Below are 16,932 nucleotides of genomic sequence, written 5' to 3' on the forward strand. Positions count from 1 at the left end.
TGCTAAGCCAGACAGAAACCTACATTAAAATGAATCTGTCTCACTATTAAAACTGCAAGTTAATGTGCAGAGCCAGACAGAAACTTACATTGAAATGAATTTGTCTCGCTAGAGTTACGCACGGGACAAAATCTCCCAAAACATCCGCTTGACCAATCATAGGGCAAAGTTACACCAACACACGTATAGACACGACGACGCATCTACAGGAATCCCCTCCCGTGTTAGGAGCCCCACTACAAAGTGGTACAAGAGTCAAATTTGCTACTTACCAATATTGATTCTTCCTCCATTAAGGCCCTTCATTGCGATCTTAAAACCCTGGAAACAAAATACAACAACAGCAAAGCAGTCAGTACGACAAACACTTGAAAAATAAGACATTTAAGACAACTATCAAACTTTTGCTTTACATCTAAGACCTTAAAAGGCCTTAGAAATGAGAAAAAAAGATAAACAGACAGGGGTTACATCACATTCTTATACCTGTCCTTCAGAGCCAATCAGGTTCTGTACAGGAACCCTACAATCCTCAAATATCACGGCTCTAGTGGGCTGAGAGTTCCAGCCAACCTGAAACAGCAAATGTGAATTAATTTCTTATCGAACAACTAGACACAGTCATCAAAGCCATCATAATTATTATTGTAATCATCATCATCAGACATCATCACCATGACCGACATGACGGAAAACTGGAAAGTGCACAATTCGAGATAGAAAAGAAAACATCTTTTCTTACAAAGGCTATCGGTTCCTTGTATTCCGGAATGATTTTTAAAACACAAATAATGTGAGGCCGAAATGCACTTACCAAGATTTTGGCTTTTTAATATATTTTTTACTTGATTATCGTTGCACTATGTATGGGCTCAGGGACGAAAGCTCAAATTTTCAATGACACTAAATACAGAAAGTCGCATTTATGTATAAAAAGGCGCATTTGATATTGTGTTTGCTATACCATCACCATCACCATCACCATCACCATCACCATCACCATCACCATCACCATCACCATCACCATCACCATCACCATCACCATCACCAATCTGCTGGCACTTTTTGCACAAATGACATTGAATTTAAATAGACAAACTCACTACAGGCTTTAATAAAACCCACCTTTCTTTCCTTCTTCCCAAATGAAAGGCCAGGCGTTCCTTTTTCAACCAAAACTGATGAAATACCATTTGGGCCTGTAGGAGACCAACCACACACATTTGGAATGAGAAATCGAAATACTAAACAGCATAGTACCATACAAAGAATGCCAAACATCAGTCACTTGCTAAAAAAGTTAAATAATGAATTAGGAGACTCGCCTTCTTCGCCTGTACGCACCATGCACAGATATATATCAGTATCACCCCCACCACTGATGAACATCTATGTTGAAAAAGAGTTGCACACCTCAGCAATTTCCTTTTTTTGCACCTATTTAATATCCAACTGACAAAACAGACACATTTAACTAAAAGGAATTGGTTAAAAGAACATATTCCTGAAAAATATAAAGGCGTGTGGTCTTTTCCTACAGTAGCCCAGAAAACGTGTATAAACTCAAATAGCTCAAACATGCAAACAAATAAGAAAATGGTAGATAATTTGTAAGAGAAGGTCTTTTCTCCTATAGGAGGGATTTTCAGGATTTTCAGAGATAGTCAGGATTTTCAGAGATGTGCTGAAATAAAAAGTAATAGAATCTGGTTGTTCAGGTGATTATAGAGATATAAGATATACAATTTTTTTGGCAACCAGTGAGAGTCTGTATGATGTAATTAAGGTTGCTCAATAACCTTCGAGCGATATATTACATAGTACTGGAAGGATGTTTATTGATCCAAAAACTGTGAGCCCTAAAGTAAATGGTTGTGCATGAATTGTAACAGCTTGACAGTACATGTCTGTAAGGGTTTACAGCTAATAAGGGTTGTGATGGGTATCTCAACATTTCAAAAGTCTCACAAAAAATTCGTAAAGTCTCCGAATCTCTGCGAAATATTACTAAAAGTTATTTTTTTTAAATTTTAGGGGTTGGATTCTGAAGTTTAACAAAAGTCTTGGGCTTGTATTCTGAAACGTGGGTCTTGGTGCCTCGGGAAGTCTCTGATTTACCCATCATTACTCTTGCTGTTGTTCCATACCTTTGAGCCATTGAGTACATAATGGTCACCATCTCGCTTGGCAGTCGTTGCAAGTGATGCTGCATCACTACCACTCCCTAGATGACAAGATGTTAAAGAATGTCTTTCAGCCACTACTTATTGTTAAATGCAAAATGTTAAAATGTTATTGTTTAAATGCAAAATGTAATGTTACTTGGAAGGACATGACAAAGTGCTTATCGCCTCACTTAAAGTCTTACAATTTAATAAACAGTATGTGATTTAAAATTTCTCAGGCACTGGCTTGAAATATTGAAATGAAAATAGATGTCTTCTGTTATAATGGTTATCGTCTAGATAGCCTGGCTCTCAACCAAAACTGATAATAATTATAATAATAACAATAAAGATCATTCTATTCTATCTCACCTGGTTCTGTTAAACAATATGAAGCAAATTTCTGCAAAAACATAATACCAACATCATCACTTAAGAACTTGACAAGCCAAAAATATAAAAATGATTTAACACATTGACCCCTCAACCGGCCTGTACCGGCTTTGGGAAGTACCCACAACCCAAAAAATTCATAAATTCAAAATAAACACAACAAGATGAAGATACTCAGGCATCAGTCTAAGGGATAAATGGTCTTGCAGATATGCATCCAACCAAGGTGTTGGCATCTACTCTTAAGCCAAATAATAGCACAGGTTCTTTGACAAATCTCAAATCGAACAAGGAGAGAAAAGCAGAATCACCCCTCTCAATAAAACGCTCAAAATACCACACAAGGGAGAGAGATCAGCAAACACAGCTCAAGACACAAATAGATACCTTTATTCTGATCCTCCAGGTACATTTCCTTGGCCTCAAAACACAATGTCCATTCCTTGAAGGATTGAACAACCATGAAAATATCTTTACGTATTGCAAAGCATTTTGGGAGATCCAGGGGAAAATTCACGAGGGGAGGGCCAGTCAACACTCCTCTCCCCAAAGTCAGATGGTTTTTTAGAAGTCTTTTCACCCCAAAGCCAAACGAATCAATTCCAGGTCATACAGACCCAGAATAGCAGTGTAAACAATTTTGCAATCAATTTGGTTTCAGAAAAGACACCATTTAGGAGAGCTGTGGTGATTCATTAGAAAATTATTTTCTCATCCGGGCAAAGCCAAACAAAAAAAAATCATCATGAATCCACCTTTGCTTGCAAATATCCATAAGCAAAGCACTCAATTATGCCCCAAAAGACTTCATGATGTCCTGAGACACTCTCCTAATATGCTCATAGCTGTATTTTTGAATAAAAATACAAGCAACCATCAACTTGTGCTGGCTTCAGCACATCGACGAGGGATTAAAAGTGGGGACCGCAAAGCACTGTTGAAAAGCTCGGATACCGCTGACTAGGTGCAGCTGTGTTTGACTTTGACGGGCTGTATAAAACTCAGAATAGGGGGGAGGTATCTGTTTTCAGTCTGTTTTTTGTAAATTCAGCTCCAAAAAAGCCAGGAGTCAATGGGTTAATAAGTGATTTGATTCTTATCCGAAATTCTATCATAAAAATTATTATTATTATTATTTTTTTTTGGGGGGGGGGGATATGCACGGAAACAGAGGACAGAAGGCACAAATTAGCAAATTATTGAATGCATAAACAAACAACCAAAGTAACCAGCTGACTTGTTCTAGTTCATCTCCTATTGTATTGCTTACCTCCATTGTTACTAAAGAGGGAATGTACTTTTCTTTTTGCTCCTCATTTCCAAAACTATCAATCATCCAAGTCACCATGCTAATGTATTGGAAGAATGACAGAACAAAATGTGAGTCTAAATATGGCTAAAAATAGAGAGCATTTCTTATTCCCTTTTTTCCCCTATGATGTTAGGCTTAAATTTTAGGGTTTCCAAAAAACACTGGCAACTTTGTCCCTAGCTTTCTTTAGTGTACAGAGAAAATCAGGAGATTGGAGACAACCATTTTTTTGGATCAGCGTTTTTTGATGACATCTCAAATAACATATTGGATTGTGAGACTAAAAGACAAAAGGGCAAAATCTTGGAGGCTCCTGGAAAAGATTATATCCCTGGGGTACATAAGGAAAACTAACTTGTGAATAGTGAGATATGCAGCTGTGCTGACGCATCCTGTAGACAGAGCCTCAAAAATAACTGACGCATCAAGACGAGACAAGGCACTTCCACCATAGTCCTCAGATGTGTAAATAGCTACAAACAAAGAGGTAGGTATAAAGAAACAGAATATCACAACAGGGAATTGATGTTTCTATTTGATTCCAGTTGGGGTTAAATAATGGTAAGTGCATTTAAAGGGCTGGGAGTTATTAAAATAATTTCAATCTCTCCTTAAAAAAATATTTGTGCAAGGCTAATGTCTTACTCCACCTGATAGAGTCAGAATTTTTAACTGAACATACGTGAAGGAAAAGATACAGGGTAAATTTGGTTTCTATCCATCCCCCATTTTGATATATGTCTGGTATATTTTTATTGTATTATCCACCACTTTTTGTTTTCATTTTCATTATTATAGCCCTTTTTTAGAGTCTCAATCTGCCAGCAAACAATGTCTACCTCTTTGCTTGGCTATGGCCATGAGAAATGACATAGCTAGTAAGACTACAGACAAGCTGTAGAAAAACTAGATGATCTGCGTAGGCATGGTGTAGACAAGATATAAATCAACACAAGGTTGAAAAGGTATGTTAAATGCCTCTGTGAAACAGAGTAAATGCACTGATGTTTAGAGTGTTAGCCCTTGTCAGACCCTTCGAAACATTGTACCCTTTGTACCTTTTCAACCTTGTTTTGATTTATACCACTATGGCTATGATAGATCTGTCTTCAGCAATAAACATGGTTTTGGTTTTAATCTGGTATTCGTACCGAGGCGTCGGGGCTTAACTGTGGCTGTGTGGGGTGATAAAATGTGTGGTAATGGACGTTGGTGTGTGGGTTAAAGTGTGTATGTGTGGCTATTTTATATGGTGTATTGCATTGGGGGCTGTAAGGGTTGGAGTAGTGGCTATGTATGAGAGGTAGAAATAGGCTAGCAGTGAGATGTTAGGGGAGAACTGTGTGTTTGACCTTCGGAGGAAGGTGATAATTAACTGTTGATAACTTCTTGTGATAACATATTATTCAATCTTGTGGAATGTAATGTGAGCTTGTAGACAATTAAATGGAATTACAAGGCCGGTGATGGGAATAAAATATGAAAGCGTGCAGATACGGTGTAAAAGAAAAAAATGGATGGCAAATAGGAGAGTGGCTATATAAGTATAGGGCAGTTGGCTCCCTGAGTACTGGGTGTTATATTGTGTCGTGTAAAAAGAGATTGTGTAACAATGCGCGCTATAAAATAGTGGCTGATAAGCGATGAGCCTATGCGATGGCCCATATTGTGCGAAAATAATACGCGGAGGTACAGGCAGCAGAGACGGCAGGAATACGAAGAATGGAGAGAAGTGAATGGCATGTATCTGGCGGGCTGATAAAAGGAGATACACAAACACACAGAAATAAAACAATAGTGTGAGGGATTTGATAAGAGCTCTTAGGAATAAATGTGCAACAACACTAATTCTAGCCACGATTTATCGTCAGGAAGCAAGATCGATGGCTAGTCAGACGCAATTAGGGAGGTAAAAACTGATGGGTGCCGAGGGTAGGAGACACGAGGACTAGGGCGAAATAGGAAAAGGCTGAAGGGGAAACAGGAGATATTACCGCGTCTGAGGTGTATTTCAAACTGTTGTTATCGATCTAAACAGCTTGCTCCTATACACCAGCGTGTGGTTGCACATGTTATGTGTTTGTGTGTGAGGCTTACCTTACGTCGGATTTTCGCTTTACTAAGGTCCGCATTTTCATAGCTTGAACTTGTGATAACACGGTGCGACTAACGTAATTATGGCATGTACCGGATGTGACCAAATTACGATGTTACAAGATTGTGTTATTATAAAATGTATGTGTATGGTGGGGGAGGAGGGGATGGCATGACGTAGTGAGAGTTGCGGCGCGTATGAAGTAGGCGACTTGTGTGTGTATTGGGGGGGGGGAAGGGATAGTTGGTAGAGGGCTGTTATGTGTGGTGTAGGGGTATTGTTATTGTATTGTGATTGTGTTGTGTGCGGTTTGTGGTGATGAGGGAGGGGGGGGGGTGGGGGAGAAGGTGTGTGTGAGTGTTGAGTGTTGTAGGGCGTGTTGGTTTGAGGGTAGGTAGGGTGGGTCATAGGGTGTGGTCGTTTGTAGTTGGGTTTTGTGCTGTGGGGTAAATGTTTGTATGGTGGGGGAGGGGGCTGTATGTAGGGTGTTTGTAGGGGGAATTGGTTGTGGGGTAGTGTCTGGTGTAGGGTATGGCTGGTTGGTGTGTTGTGGGTTGGTTGATAGAGTCGTAGGATGCTATGTTGTATCTAGTAGGCTATGTGTGGAGGGGTAGATGTGTGTGTGGTGGGAGGGGGGTTGGGCTGTATGTAGGGTGCGGTGTTAGGGGGAGCGCTGGTTGTAGGACTAGTGGCTGCTGTAGAGTGTGGTTGGTTTGGTGTGTTGTAGGGTGAGTAGTGTTGTGGCCATGGGGGGGGGGAAGGGGGGGAAAAGGGGTGTGTGGTTTTGGAGTTGGCAGGGGTCTGGCTTGTGTAGGGTGTGTTAGGTATGTATATTTTAGGTGAGAGTGTAGGAAAGTGTAGGGGGGGAGGAAGTGTATGTGTAGGTGTGTGGGGCTTAGGTGGGTGTTGGTGTTGTGTTGGGGCTTGGAATAATCGCGGTGGGTTGCATGATGGCATGGTATGGGTAAAGTAGGTATGGGGCTGTTTGTGGGGTAAGGGGGTGCTTGTTGTGGGGTAAGTGGGTGGTTGGGTGTGGGTGATGTGAGTAGGGGGGTACTTGGGTGGTTAGCTAGGTATGAGGGGGGAGAGAAAGGGGGTTGTGACATGTATAGAGCTGGGTGGTAGTAGTGGGTAGGTATGTTGTATGGTAAGGACAGAATAAGATTTAATTTGTGAGAGGGATGTGGGTATGTATGGTGAAGGGAGACGGGGTGGATAAAGAAGTGGTGTGTGGGGGATTTGGGGGACGCCTCGGGATCACTATATGTGATACAGCACTTTTCCAGGAATATATAGGATTCCGAAGGAATATACGCACCTACCTCCAAAACCTAGACTTGCTGATTTTCTGAGAACATCTACTGGGAAGATTTCCTGTAAAATATCCAGGTTACAATCGTATTATAAATAATAGTGGGGAAGTAGATTGTGTTGGTTTGATCCGGGATTATTAACAAGGGGTGAGGGTTTGCGGTGAAGAAACAATAGGAGGTACAGAAATTTTAGCAAAGCCAATGCTTCAAGGCCTTCCTGAGTCCCAATCCTTGTATTATTTGGGAATAGCTTTAAACAAACCAGCCATTCAAAACTGCCTTCAATATTTGTTTGCTTATGTGCTAATGCCAAATTCTAAATTCCAGTTGGCATATAAAAATGGTTCAGGTAATAAAATGAAGAAATAAAAGAAAATATGATCAGTTTTCCTCTAACCTCTTGATCCCATTTTCCCATGTGTGGAGCCAGCTCATTATTGGCAAAATCTAAGGCGACCTTCTGGAATTCTCTCTGAACTGGAGCAAGACCTATAGCAGCTAGAATAACAAAGCACAACTTGGTGTCATAGAGACAGTGGCAGGCTAAAATGGTATACCTGTGTCACAACAGTTAGATGACTGGGGCTAGCCCATTCAACTTCTCCTATGTTGCACTTCATCATTCAGATAAGATAGCATGAATAAAATGTTGTATTACTGAAATGGATGGACTCTTAACCACTTTGGGATTGGTCTTTGATTCGAGAAACACTTTTATATTTAAACAATAATTTTAGTGTTATCTCAGGAGTCTTATAGAGTGCTATAGCCCTACCACCTTTTGGCTTGGATCGATTATTTTCAAGGCTCCAGATATATATACTTATTTTTCTTGGCCAAATTTTTAGCCCTACTTCTTTAAAATGGTCTTGCGATCCCAGATCTATGATAATGGATCTATGATAGTACTAGGTTTTGGTATGAACTGTATCTTTACCCAAACCTTGAAATTGCATCAAATTTTCTTTGTACAAGGGCTAATATTTTTGCATGTGATAATCAAAATACAGTCAATATAAAATGTTGTACTAGAAAATGAAGTCAACATAATCTAACAACCTATTAAGGAGGCTCGTTGGTAATTCTTTATAGCATTTTTTTCAATTTACTTGTTACAGAATTGACGTCTAGTATTCTTAAATATCATCCGATTTCATTCATGTTTTTGGAGGATGATATTTAATCATATATCATGTATTTGATGGGCTACTGTTTTAGTTTTTAGTTATCAGTAACTGGTTTAAAGTTATTTAACGTATGAACAGACCAGTAGTTTATGAACTTTCCAATATATTTCTGAAAACAACCAATACTTTTTCTTAAAATTTGTGGAGAGACATGACTTATACTTAGGCATGATGGGTATCATATTGGCAAGTTTTAAACCCGTTTTTTTATCCCGAGCCAAAAAAGTTTGCATGCTCAATGGAACCCCCTAATTATTCATGTTGTGGACCTGGGAGACATTTGCACTTGCATAGAGACATAGAAACTGGTAACATAATCTTGATATAAGTTTGCTGCATAACAATAGAGCGCCCTGTTATTCCCTTGCAAAATGTCTCTGTACTTGCAAATGTCTCCAAATGTGCACAATAATAAATTGAATAATTAGAGGGTTTCCATTTAGCAAGCAAGGTTTACGGGATACAGAACGGCTTAAAACCGCTTCATTCTCAATATTATATTTAGGGATAGGGATAGAACTTGGTTAGTAAGTGTACTGCAGGGTCCCCTAAGCTTCACTGAAACAAGGAAGCACAGAACTGCTTATTTGTCATTTTTAAAGTAAAGATATTGAATTTTCAAGAGGAATCAAAATCCAAATAATAATTGTACGAATTCGCTCCTTGGTCATGTCTAATCGAAATAATCTATATCCCTGTCCTTTATATACAAATAAAGACAACAGCTAAGCTTTCATGGGCTGAAGACAACACAGGTGTATCTGCTTTCTCTAAAACAAATTGAAGGATAATGCAAAGGTAGAAAATGGAGTATGCAGACAAAAAAATTTACATGTTCATTTAAGACTTGCTAACATGATCCCCATGATGCTTATGTGTCTCTGCAATTTTAAAGAAAATGCAAAGGTTATTTTTGGAAATATATTGGAAAGTTCATTAAATACTGGTCTGTTCATATGTTAAATAGTTTTAAATCGGTTACTGATAAATAAAATAAAACAGGAGCAAATCAAGTATGGATGATTAAATATCATCCTCTGAAAACATGAATGAAATCGGATGAGATTTGAGACTACTAGATGTCAATTTTGAAATCAGTATATATTGAAAAAAATGCTATAAAGAATTACTAACGAGCCTCCTCAAATATCTATTAAAACTCCCTTGTGCGGGAGAGCAGCAAATAAAAAAGATATTACAGTAGCTCTGTGTTGTACATTTCAAAACAAATTTAATTCACCTTCCATAAGTGATCTGATAAATACTTAAATGCATTGTTTCCAAATTTTGAGTGTTGTATTATCATTCTTGGCTTATTAGTGTATTATTGGATACCCCCAAAAACACCGACTCAGCAAAACATCATCAAGTACCTAGTCCAACACCTGAGCCATGTTTTTGTACATAGCAGAAATGACCACCGGAAGTGAAAAAGAAAAAAACACGCGTTATGTAACTTTACCCAAGAGAGACACAGAGGTAGTTTAATGGAAGTGAATAATACAATCTTCGGAAGAGGCAGTATTTCCTATCCTTCCGCGTGGGATATCACGTGTTTATGGCATGCTCTAACGAATACAGGGACTTTATATCCGCCGTGATAAAAACAGAACGTACGTCATCTATCACCATTGGACCGTCAACAGTACAGAAACCAAACAAATGTGAAAATTCATCAGTAAAATTACAAGACCTGAACACAATAGTTTGACATTAAATTTGGCATGATCACTTACGGTCTATGCAGGAATGCGACAGTCTTGATAAAATTTCCACAGGCAACCGTGGTTTCGATTGTCGCGTAAATAACCTGTAAGAGTATCTAAAGCAATTGCTCAACCGAGCCGCCATGTTGAAAGACTGGTGCTGGCACGTCCAAATTGCGTAATTTACAATTGTATAGGGGAGGGGTGCTAAGCAGTGTAGCTATTTTAGTATGTTTTCTCAAACACACGACTTTATAGGCAAGACGCCTTATTGAACGTGGTTTAAGGTTATTAAGGAAACTACGAAAATCCAGTTTTATGCATTAGACGTTCCATTCGAATTTTATGATAGGTGCAATTTTTTTCACGATGTTCCCCTCCCTTCATAATAAGGAAACGATCTATTCTAAGTCGTGATTGGTCAACAATGACGTAGCGCTTTATTCAAGCTAAAAATAGGTCACAGCTTTACAGCAAAGAGAAAGAGCTGCTGTTTTGAGCAATTGCCTTATTTTCCGTTGAATTCAGTTTCCTTCTTTGTTTCTGTCTGCGTTTATGCATCTTGCACTATCTCTGTGTATTTTCCTTTTAGTCTGTAGGAACTTTGGTACAAAACTTTTAAGCGTAGTGCCTTAGAAGAGGATTTATTCAAGCGCAGTTTTCCCTCAATACCAATGCTCAATTGAAACCCGTTTGTTGAGTCACTACTTCGAAGTTTTATCCCTTTGCGAGTTGATCTCCCCTCCATACCAACGGTGAGTATGACTCGTTTGATTCTGTACATCTTTCACCATTTTTAGCGCATTCTGCCCTTATCATGGAACAAACCCCTCACAATTTACTTGCGCGTGTTTTGGAAGGTGCAATTTCGATTTGTACACAGAATCTTTCTTTATCCGAAATTGTCTGTATTTCTTGGTAAGAAAATCCCCATAATAGCTGTACCTTTGCATATCTATACCAAGTTCTCCGAAAAACGTTTTCTACTCAAATTTTCACAAAGTTTTTTTTAAAATCCTCTTAGATAAGCATTTTTTCACTTAGTCTTTTTTTTCTCAAAGAAAAATAACGTTCACATTCATGAAGACACATTTATTCAATTTCTCAGTAAAAAAGGTTAAGCTGAACTCTCCGAACTAATTTTTATTATCATTGAAAAAGCATGTTTAAATTGTCTTCATTTTTAGCATTTTCCTACACCTTTACTATAATAGTATTATACACAGTTATGCATTCTATGTCAGATCTGTTATTACTCAAAGCATATTTTCGTAATCTATTTCCTTTCTTCGGCCAATAGCAATACATAGTTCACAGTTCTTTATTATGATTTGTAGTAAACCAATGCTGTTGGTCATAGTTTTTGCTGATCTAACGTAGATAATCTGTCAAACCAAGCTGATGGTCATTCCTACGGCATGATTCACCCCAGCAATTTCTTTGATCATTATAAAATAGCATTACATAGCTATTGTCTTTTTGTCAGGCTTACACTTTTTTGTGTTTACTGTCATTTGAAAAAGGGGAGAAAAGACCAGCTGGCCTTAGAAACTAAAAAAAAGCACTTGGAAAAATAAAATAAAAAGTAAAGCTGGAATTTATCTGAGCCTTCCAGGCCTTTTTCCTATATATATTTACACTTTGTCATTTTTGTCCTTCGTAGAAAATAATTATTTTTTGTAATAAAAGAAAATAAACATAACAGGGTTTAAGCTTTTTACCATAAAAAAATCCCAACAGATCCTTTTGGATAGCCTCTTGTGCAGGCATCATGGTGGCTATTTTTTTGTTTATTAGCAAGAATTGGGCAACACAGCCATCGCTTAGCCGCTCGTAGTTATTTTTTTTAACACAGAGATATCTGCAGATGATTCTACTGTACCTGTTGATTTATATGTTTTATGCAGAAGACTATGCACCTTTTTCAAAGGTTCCTCTTTTCCCTATTAGCAATAAACACCCCACCCTTTGCTATAATGCCTTCTAACCATGTCGTTTCTCATTCCTGTACAGTATCTGTATCTCTCCTGAGAAGTCTTTTCAGCTGTTTATCACCGTTTCTCTAAGAAGCCCTCCAAAAGAAGTCTTTCCAAATGTTATGGGCCATGGAACCAATTCTACCTCAGCAGCTTGCCGAGTGCCTTGTCAATAGTGTCCAGAGTCTTCTAATCATTGACAGCAGGTCCTTCCTGGAGTATAATGATGCTCATGTTATCAACTCAATCAATATCGGCTGCTCCAAACTAATAAAGCGACGGTTGATTACTAATAAGATTTCCATACAAGAACTTCTAAAGACTGGCGAAAATGTTCAACCAAATCAGCTTGGGAAAGTTATCGTCTATGACCAGGATACACAAGACATGGAGGGTCTCTCTAAGGACAATTTTATGTCTGTAGTGTTTTCTAAGCTAACTAGCTCCTATAAGGATGTGTGTTTTCTTAAAGGTGGGTAGATTGCTGCTTTGTGACCATGCATATAGCCGTTTTGTTTTTCTTTTGTTGGGGTGCTGTTTTTTTTTGTACTAAAGTTTGCTTTGACTGTCTGGTCAAGGGTTCAGTGGTACCTTAAGGTATGGGTTAAAATGGAAATTATTGCCATCACCTGACTGCCCTCGTCTGCTCCCGGGGAAGCATTCATTTGACAATTATGTGTACAAAATACTTGCATATACAGTAACAGGACTGACTTTACTAAGGTCCATTTTTTCTGATTTCTTGCCTAATGGGAAAAAACATTGTAAACCTCAAATAGGCATGTTCTACTGTCTTTCTAAACTCCTCACAAAATGGTTGTGAATGTTCCCATCTTTATTCATGCTTTGTCTCATTGATCATTCTCTATTTATATTGCAGGTGGATTCTCATTTTTCGCAAGGGAATTTCCCAAACTGTGTGAATCACGGTCAAACCCAGGGAGATGCGGCGTCAGAGCAGTTTTATCACAACCTTGCTTGAGCACTGAAGCTCCAACGCACATCCTTCCTTTCCTATATCTTGGTACACAGGAACACTCTTTAGATGAGGAATTTCTCAATGCTACTGGCATAAACTATGTCTTGAATATTAGCTGTAGTTGTCCCGCATTACCAGGCTTGGAGAATACTGGGAGATATCTCAGAATTCCTGTCAAGGATACCATAAATGAGAACATTTTGGACTGGTTTCCGACTGCTTTTGATTTCATAGGTAAGTATTTGGAGGCCAAATAATGTGATGTGAAAAAGGAAATTTTGCAGGTTTTTGTAGTGAGGTTGAATAATCAGTTGACTACTAGGATGAGCTATAAAGATTGCAGGAAAATAAGGACATGTAGATACATCCTGATTTCCCAAGACTCCTACCATGTCTTCCATGCCGCTGCCTGTTTTTTTAATGTTAAGAAGAATACCACAATATTAAAGATTTTATTTACTCGCATGTCTTTTGCTATCCATCTGAAACCAAATATCATTTGATAGAAGAAATCAAATTGAATATTTTCATTTTTTCAAACAATCACCAATATTGTTTCCCGAATTCTCGTGGTTTTTTATTGGTTTACTTCACAAAACTTGTGTGTTTATATCCAAAACATGGGGAGAGGGAGGGGGCGCCTCCAAAATTTGAACCAACATTTTACTGCTATAGACTACTTTCTGCTTTTAGACCCCAAAATTGTCTCTGCTCCAACACTGCCTGTTTTTCTGAGTTTTACCAAGTGTTATTGTTATAACCACAACACTCTTTTAACATGCTGTTTTTTTTTATCTGGTAGATAAAGTTCGTGAGGTTCATGGTCGAGTTTTACTACACTGTTACGCTGGCAAGTCACGTTCTGCGACTATTGCCATTGGCTACATTATGAAGCATCTACGATTATCACTAGATGAAGCTTACAGGTATGTAACTAGGCGTACACGTTTTTGTAGGATATCTTTACTTAACAACAGAAAAAGGAGGCTTGTATGCAGAGTGGGGAGTTTCACTTATTAGTGGCAGTGAATTACTTTTTGCACTTTTTGCTGGACACACCCCTGAAAAGGTTTCAAACGAGGTTATATTCATATAAAAAAAAAAAATGCAATATCTAGAATTCTAATGCAATTTCTGGTCAATTATCTTTGATCAGGTAAAAGTTTGCTGGGTATGCATTTCACACTAAACATTAAAATTTTCTGAATTAGCGAAAACCAATCTGGAATCCGGAAAACCTACTGCCATTCAATGCAGTACATATACCCATAGAATTCTTTCAGTCTATTCATAATACAACATTAGGGGACTAAGAGTTCATGTGACCTTTCTGGTTGGCAAATTCAAAAAATATATAAAAAAATAATCAAACAAAAAAATCAGAAATGACTGTGCCCTTCAAACCAGAGAACAACGATTTTTTTTTTAAACCAAACTAAACTTTTTCTGAAAAAAGGAATTCTGGCTTTTTTGTAAGCAATGGATAAGTTGCTTTCTGTTGCTTTTTTTTTTTTTGCTGCTAAAAGCCTGTGTAGTTTTATGAGGAAATGACCATTAGGGGCATGGCAGAGCCCCCCCCAAATGTTTTCTTTATGTTTCTGTATTTTGCCCCCCCCCCCCCCCAAAAAAAAAAAAAAAATCTTACCTGGCCTGCTACGGCCCTGTGAGGTGACTGTATATTCACATTCTTACACTGAATAAATGCAATTAAATAAGTGGGTTAAAAGCAATACTCTAATGGAACAAGAAAACAGGAAATCACACTTAACACTTGATTTTTTAAATTGTAGGTTTGTTAAAGAGAGAAGGCCAACTATTTCTCCCAACCTGAACTTCATGGGACAATTAATGCAGTATGAAAAAGACCTCATGATCACTACAACAGAGAAGAAGCCACCGCCCCCCTCTGCAAGCTTTGGCCACCGCCGCTTAGGTAGCGGTTCCAGTTTTACAGAGCTTACAGCCCCAGTATAGATCTATTTATTGTTTCTTTCCTATTCAGCACCTCCATTTTAGTGACCATACTAAGGGTTATGGCAGATATATTATTTAATCAACATCCCCAAACTGTAAGTAAACGTGGGAGGGGGCACATGCATTCGCCATCTATTTTCTTGCCCCGTTTTTATAGGTGTTACGACCCTGCAAACAGTCCTTATGTGTTATCTCTCACAATGGTGAGTTATTGGGTCCTGAATGAGAGATTGAATCCTTTTTTCAGGCATGTTCCATTTCTGTTTTCTCAAACCTTTTATACCCAAATCATGTCCCCCTTTCTGAAGTCAACTCCTTTTCCCGCTAAATCAGCTAAAACTCAGAGTATATTCTCATGTATATAATAAGCTTAAAATTTATACAGTATTTACAAAAACTTTATTGTGCTTTCCCTATTACACAATGTCATGACCTCTGGCTATATTTCTGTAACGTTTTTGTCAGTGTACTATTGTACATTTTATACTTGTACTAATGGCAAAAATTTGTACTTGCAGGATGTTTAAAGTGCGTTGAATAGACTTGCGTGTTTTGTTTTTGTTTAATTAAAGAAACCTCATTATTTGAAAATAATAACTTCCTGCGTTATTTGATGCTTTGGAAATATTATCACGCTGTTTTTATTGTAGGATTGATTGGATTTTACAGTGATTCAAGCGGAGTTTTGGACATACTGAAATAAATATCTCATCACTCAGCATTTTATAGCTGAACGTCACGCAAGTCGCAAGGGTTTTAAGAAAGGGGGCCGGATTCATTGTTCTTCCGTTATTGTTCTTTTATTCCTAAGCCAAGTATCTGAAAATAGTGGGGCCGAGCCCCGCTCGGCCCACTTCTAGATCCGCCCCTGGACTTTATTGTTACCAATAGTGTTCTAGTATTGTTACCTATAGTGTTCTAGTATTGTTACCTATAGTGTTCTAGTATTGTTACCTATAGTGTTCTAGTGTGCTTAGAAGCAGGCAACAAAAGGCTCTTATCGCTAGCTTTTACTTTTGATATGATTCCGATTATAATAGACAATTTTTGCTCGGTAGAAACGATTTTTCTGTTGTAAATAAGGTACAAAAAGAGGATTAAAAAAATATACGGAAAGTCGTTGTACAATGCTTTCTTTATGATAGAAAAAAGTAAAGAAAATGTCAAAAAAACAGTAAAAAAAAGCAAAGCGTTAAGTCTTCTGGTTTCAAGTCCAGTTAACAGCTGGATGGCTGTTTTAGATATTAATTATATTTTCAACCGTTTAAAAAAAACTTAAACCACATTCAAGTGTGCCCCTTTAATCCAGAATAAAAAAGCGAAGAGTAATATGTATGGCCAAGAGACCACCATGGTCTCTTGGTATGGCTTGAATAACTCTATCCAGAGTACCACCAACAGTAACGTAAACCAAGATAATAATAACAGAGATAAACGCAATCTAAATCGACTAACCCTAATCCTTAATTTGAGGTCAACACTTTCGAGAGTAACGCGGGAATAGGGGACTTGAGCTAAGAGATCACGTGACCTTTTTGGGTGAAAACAAAATGATCAAACAAAAAAAATCAGAAATGACCGCGCCCGTCACGCCAGAAAACGACGAAAAGATAAAATCTTTAAATGAAACTAAACCCTTTCTGAAAAAAAAAATGAATCCTGGTTTCTTTCGAAGGCGCCGAATAAATTGCTTTTTTTTATTTTCCCGCTAAAAGGCTGAGCCTGAGCGCGCGCTAGTTTGCCACCCAAACAATCAAGTGATCTCCTAGCGCAAGTCCCCTCTATTACCCATTGAGCATTAAGAGGTGTATCCATGAATGCAAGAATGGGTA

General features: G+C 38.1%; 2 protein-coding genes across 3 annotated transcripts in view; one reads left to right on the plus strand and one right to left on the minus strand.

Moving 5' to 3' along the window:
* The window catches only part of LOC5496852 (isobutyryl-CoA dehydrogenase, mitochondrial), a 14,587-nt gene extending 4,149 nt beyond the window's left edge, over positions 1–10,438 (minus strand). The window contains exons 1-11 of one of the 2 annotated variants that reach the window (XM_048722699.1): positions 10,202–10,438; positions 7,676–7,776; positions 7,288–7,339; positions 4,226–4,343; positions 3,829–3,907; positions 2,538–2,568; positions 2,148–2,224; positions 1,326–1,389; positions 1,126–1,199; positions 487–573; positions 273–321 (exon numbers count right to left, since the gene is read on the minus strand). In XM_048722699.1, coding sequence (XP_048578656.1) covers positions 273–321; positions 487–573; positions 1,126–1,199; positions 1,326–1,389; positions 2,148–2,224; positions 2,538–2,568; positions 3,829–3,907; positions 4,226–4,343; positions 7,288–7,339; positions 7,676–7,776; positions 10,202–10,316 — 847 coding nt within the window. In that variant the 5' untranslated portion in view covers positions 10,317–10,438. Of the gene's footprint in view, positions 1–272; positions 322–486; positions 574–1,125; positions 1,200–1,325; positions 1,390–2,147; positions 2,225–2,537; positions 2,569–3,828; positions 3,908–4,225; positions 4,344–7,287; positions 7,340–7,675; positions 7,777–9,927; positions 10,063–10,201 lie in introns of those variants that run through there. The other variant, XM_048722701.1, reaches the window with a different exon arrangement.
* A 186-nt stretch (positions 10,439–10,624) lies between these two features.
* Positions 10,625–16,216, plus strand: LOC5515672 (dual specificity protein phosphatase 16). The gene is made up of 5 exons (XM_001635702.3): positions 10,625–10,926; positions 12,185–12,619; positions 13,028–13,360; positions 13,929–14,052; positions 14,917–16,216. The coding sequence occupies exons 2-5, from the start codon at positions 12,265–12,267 to the stop codon at positions 15,098–15,100; spliced, it is 996 nt and encodes a 331-aa protein (XP_001635752.2). The 5' UTR covers positions 10,625–10,926; positions 12,185–12,264; the 3' UTR covers positions 15,101–16,216.
* The last annotated feature ends 716 nt before the right edge of the window (positions 16,217–16,932 follow it).

Source organism: Nematostella vectensis, chromosome 15, assembly GCF_932526225.1.
Source record: "Nematostella vectensis chromosome 15, jaNemVect1.1, whole genome shotgun sequence".
Classification (NCBI taxonomy): domain Eukaryota; kingdom Metazoa; phylum Cnidaria; class Anthozoa; order Actiniaria; family Edwardsiidae; genus Nematostella; species Nematostella vectensis.

Coding starts and splice junctions, on each gene's coding strand:
- LOC5515672 (XM_001635702.3), top strand. CDS start 12,265: ATGTTATGGGCCATGGAACCAATTCTACCTCAGCAGCTTGCCGAGTGC. Junction 12,620..13,027: donor GGATGTGTGTTTTCTTAAAG/GTGGGTAGATTG, acceptor TTTATATTGCAG/GTGGATTCTCATTTTTCGCA. Junction 14,053..14,916: donor TCACTAGATGAAGCTTACAG/GTATGTAACTAG, acceptor TTTAAATTGTAG/GTTTGTTAAAGAGAGAAGGC.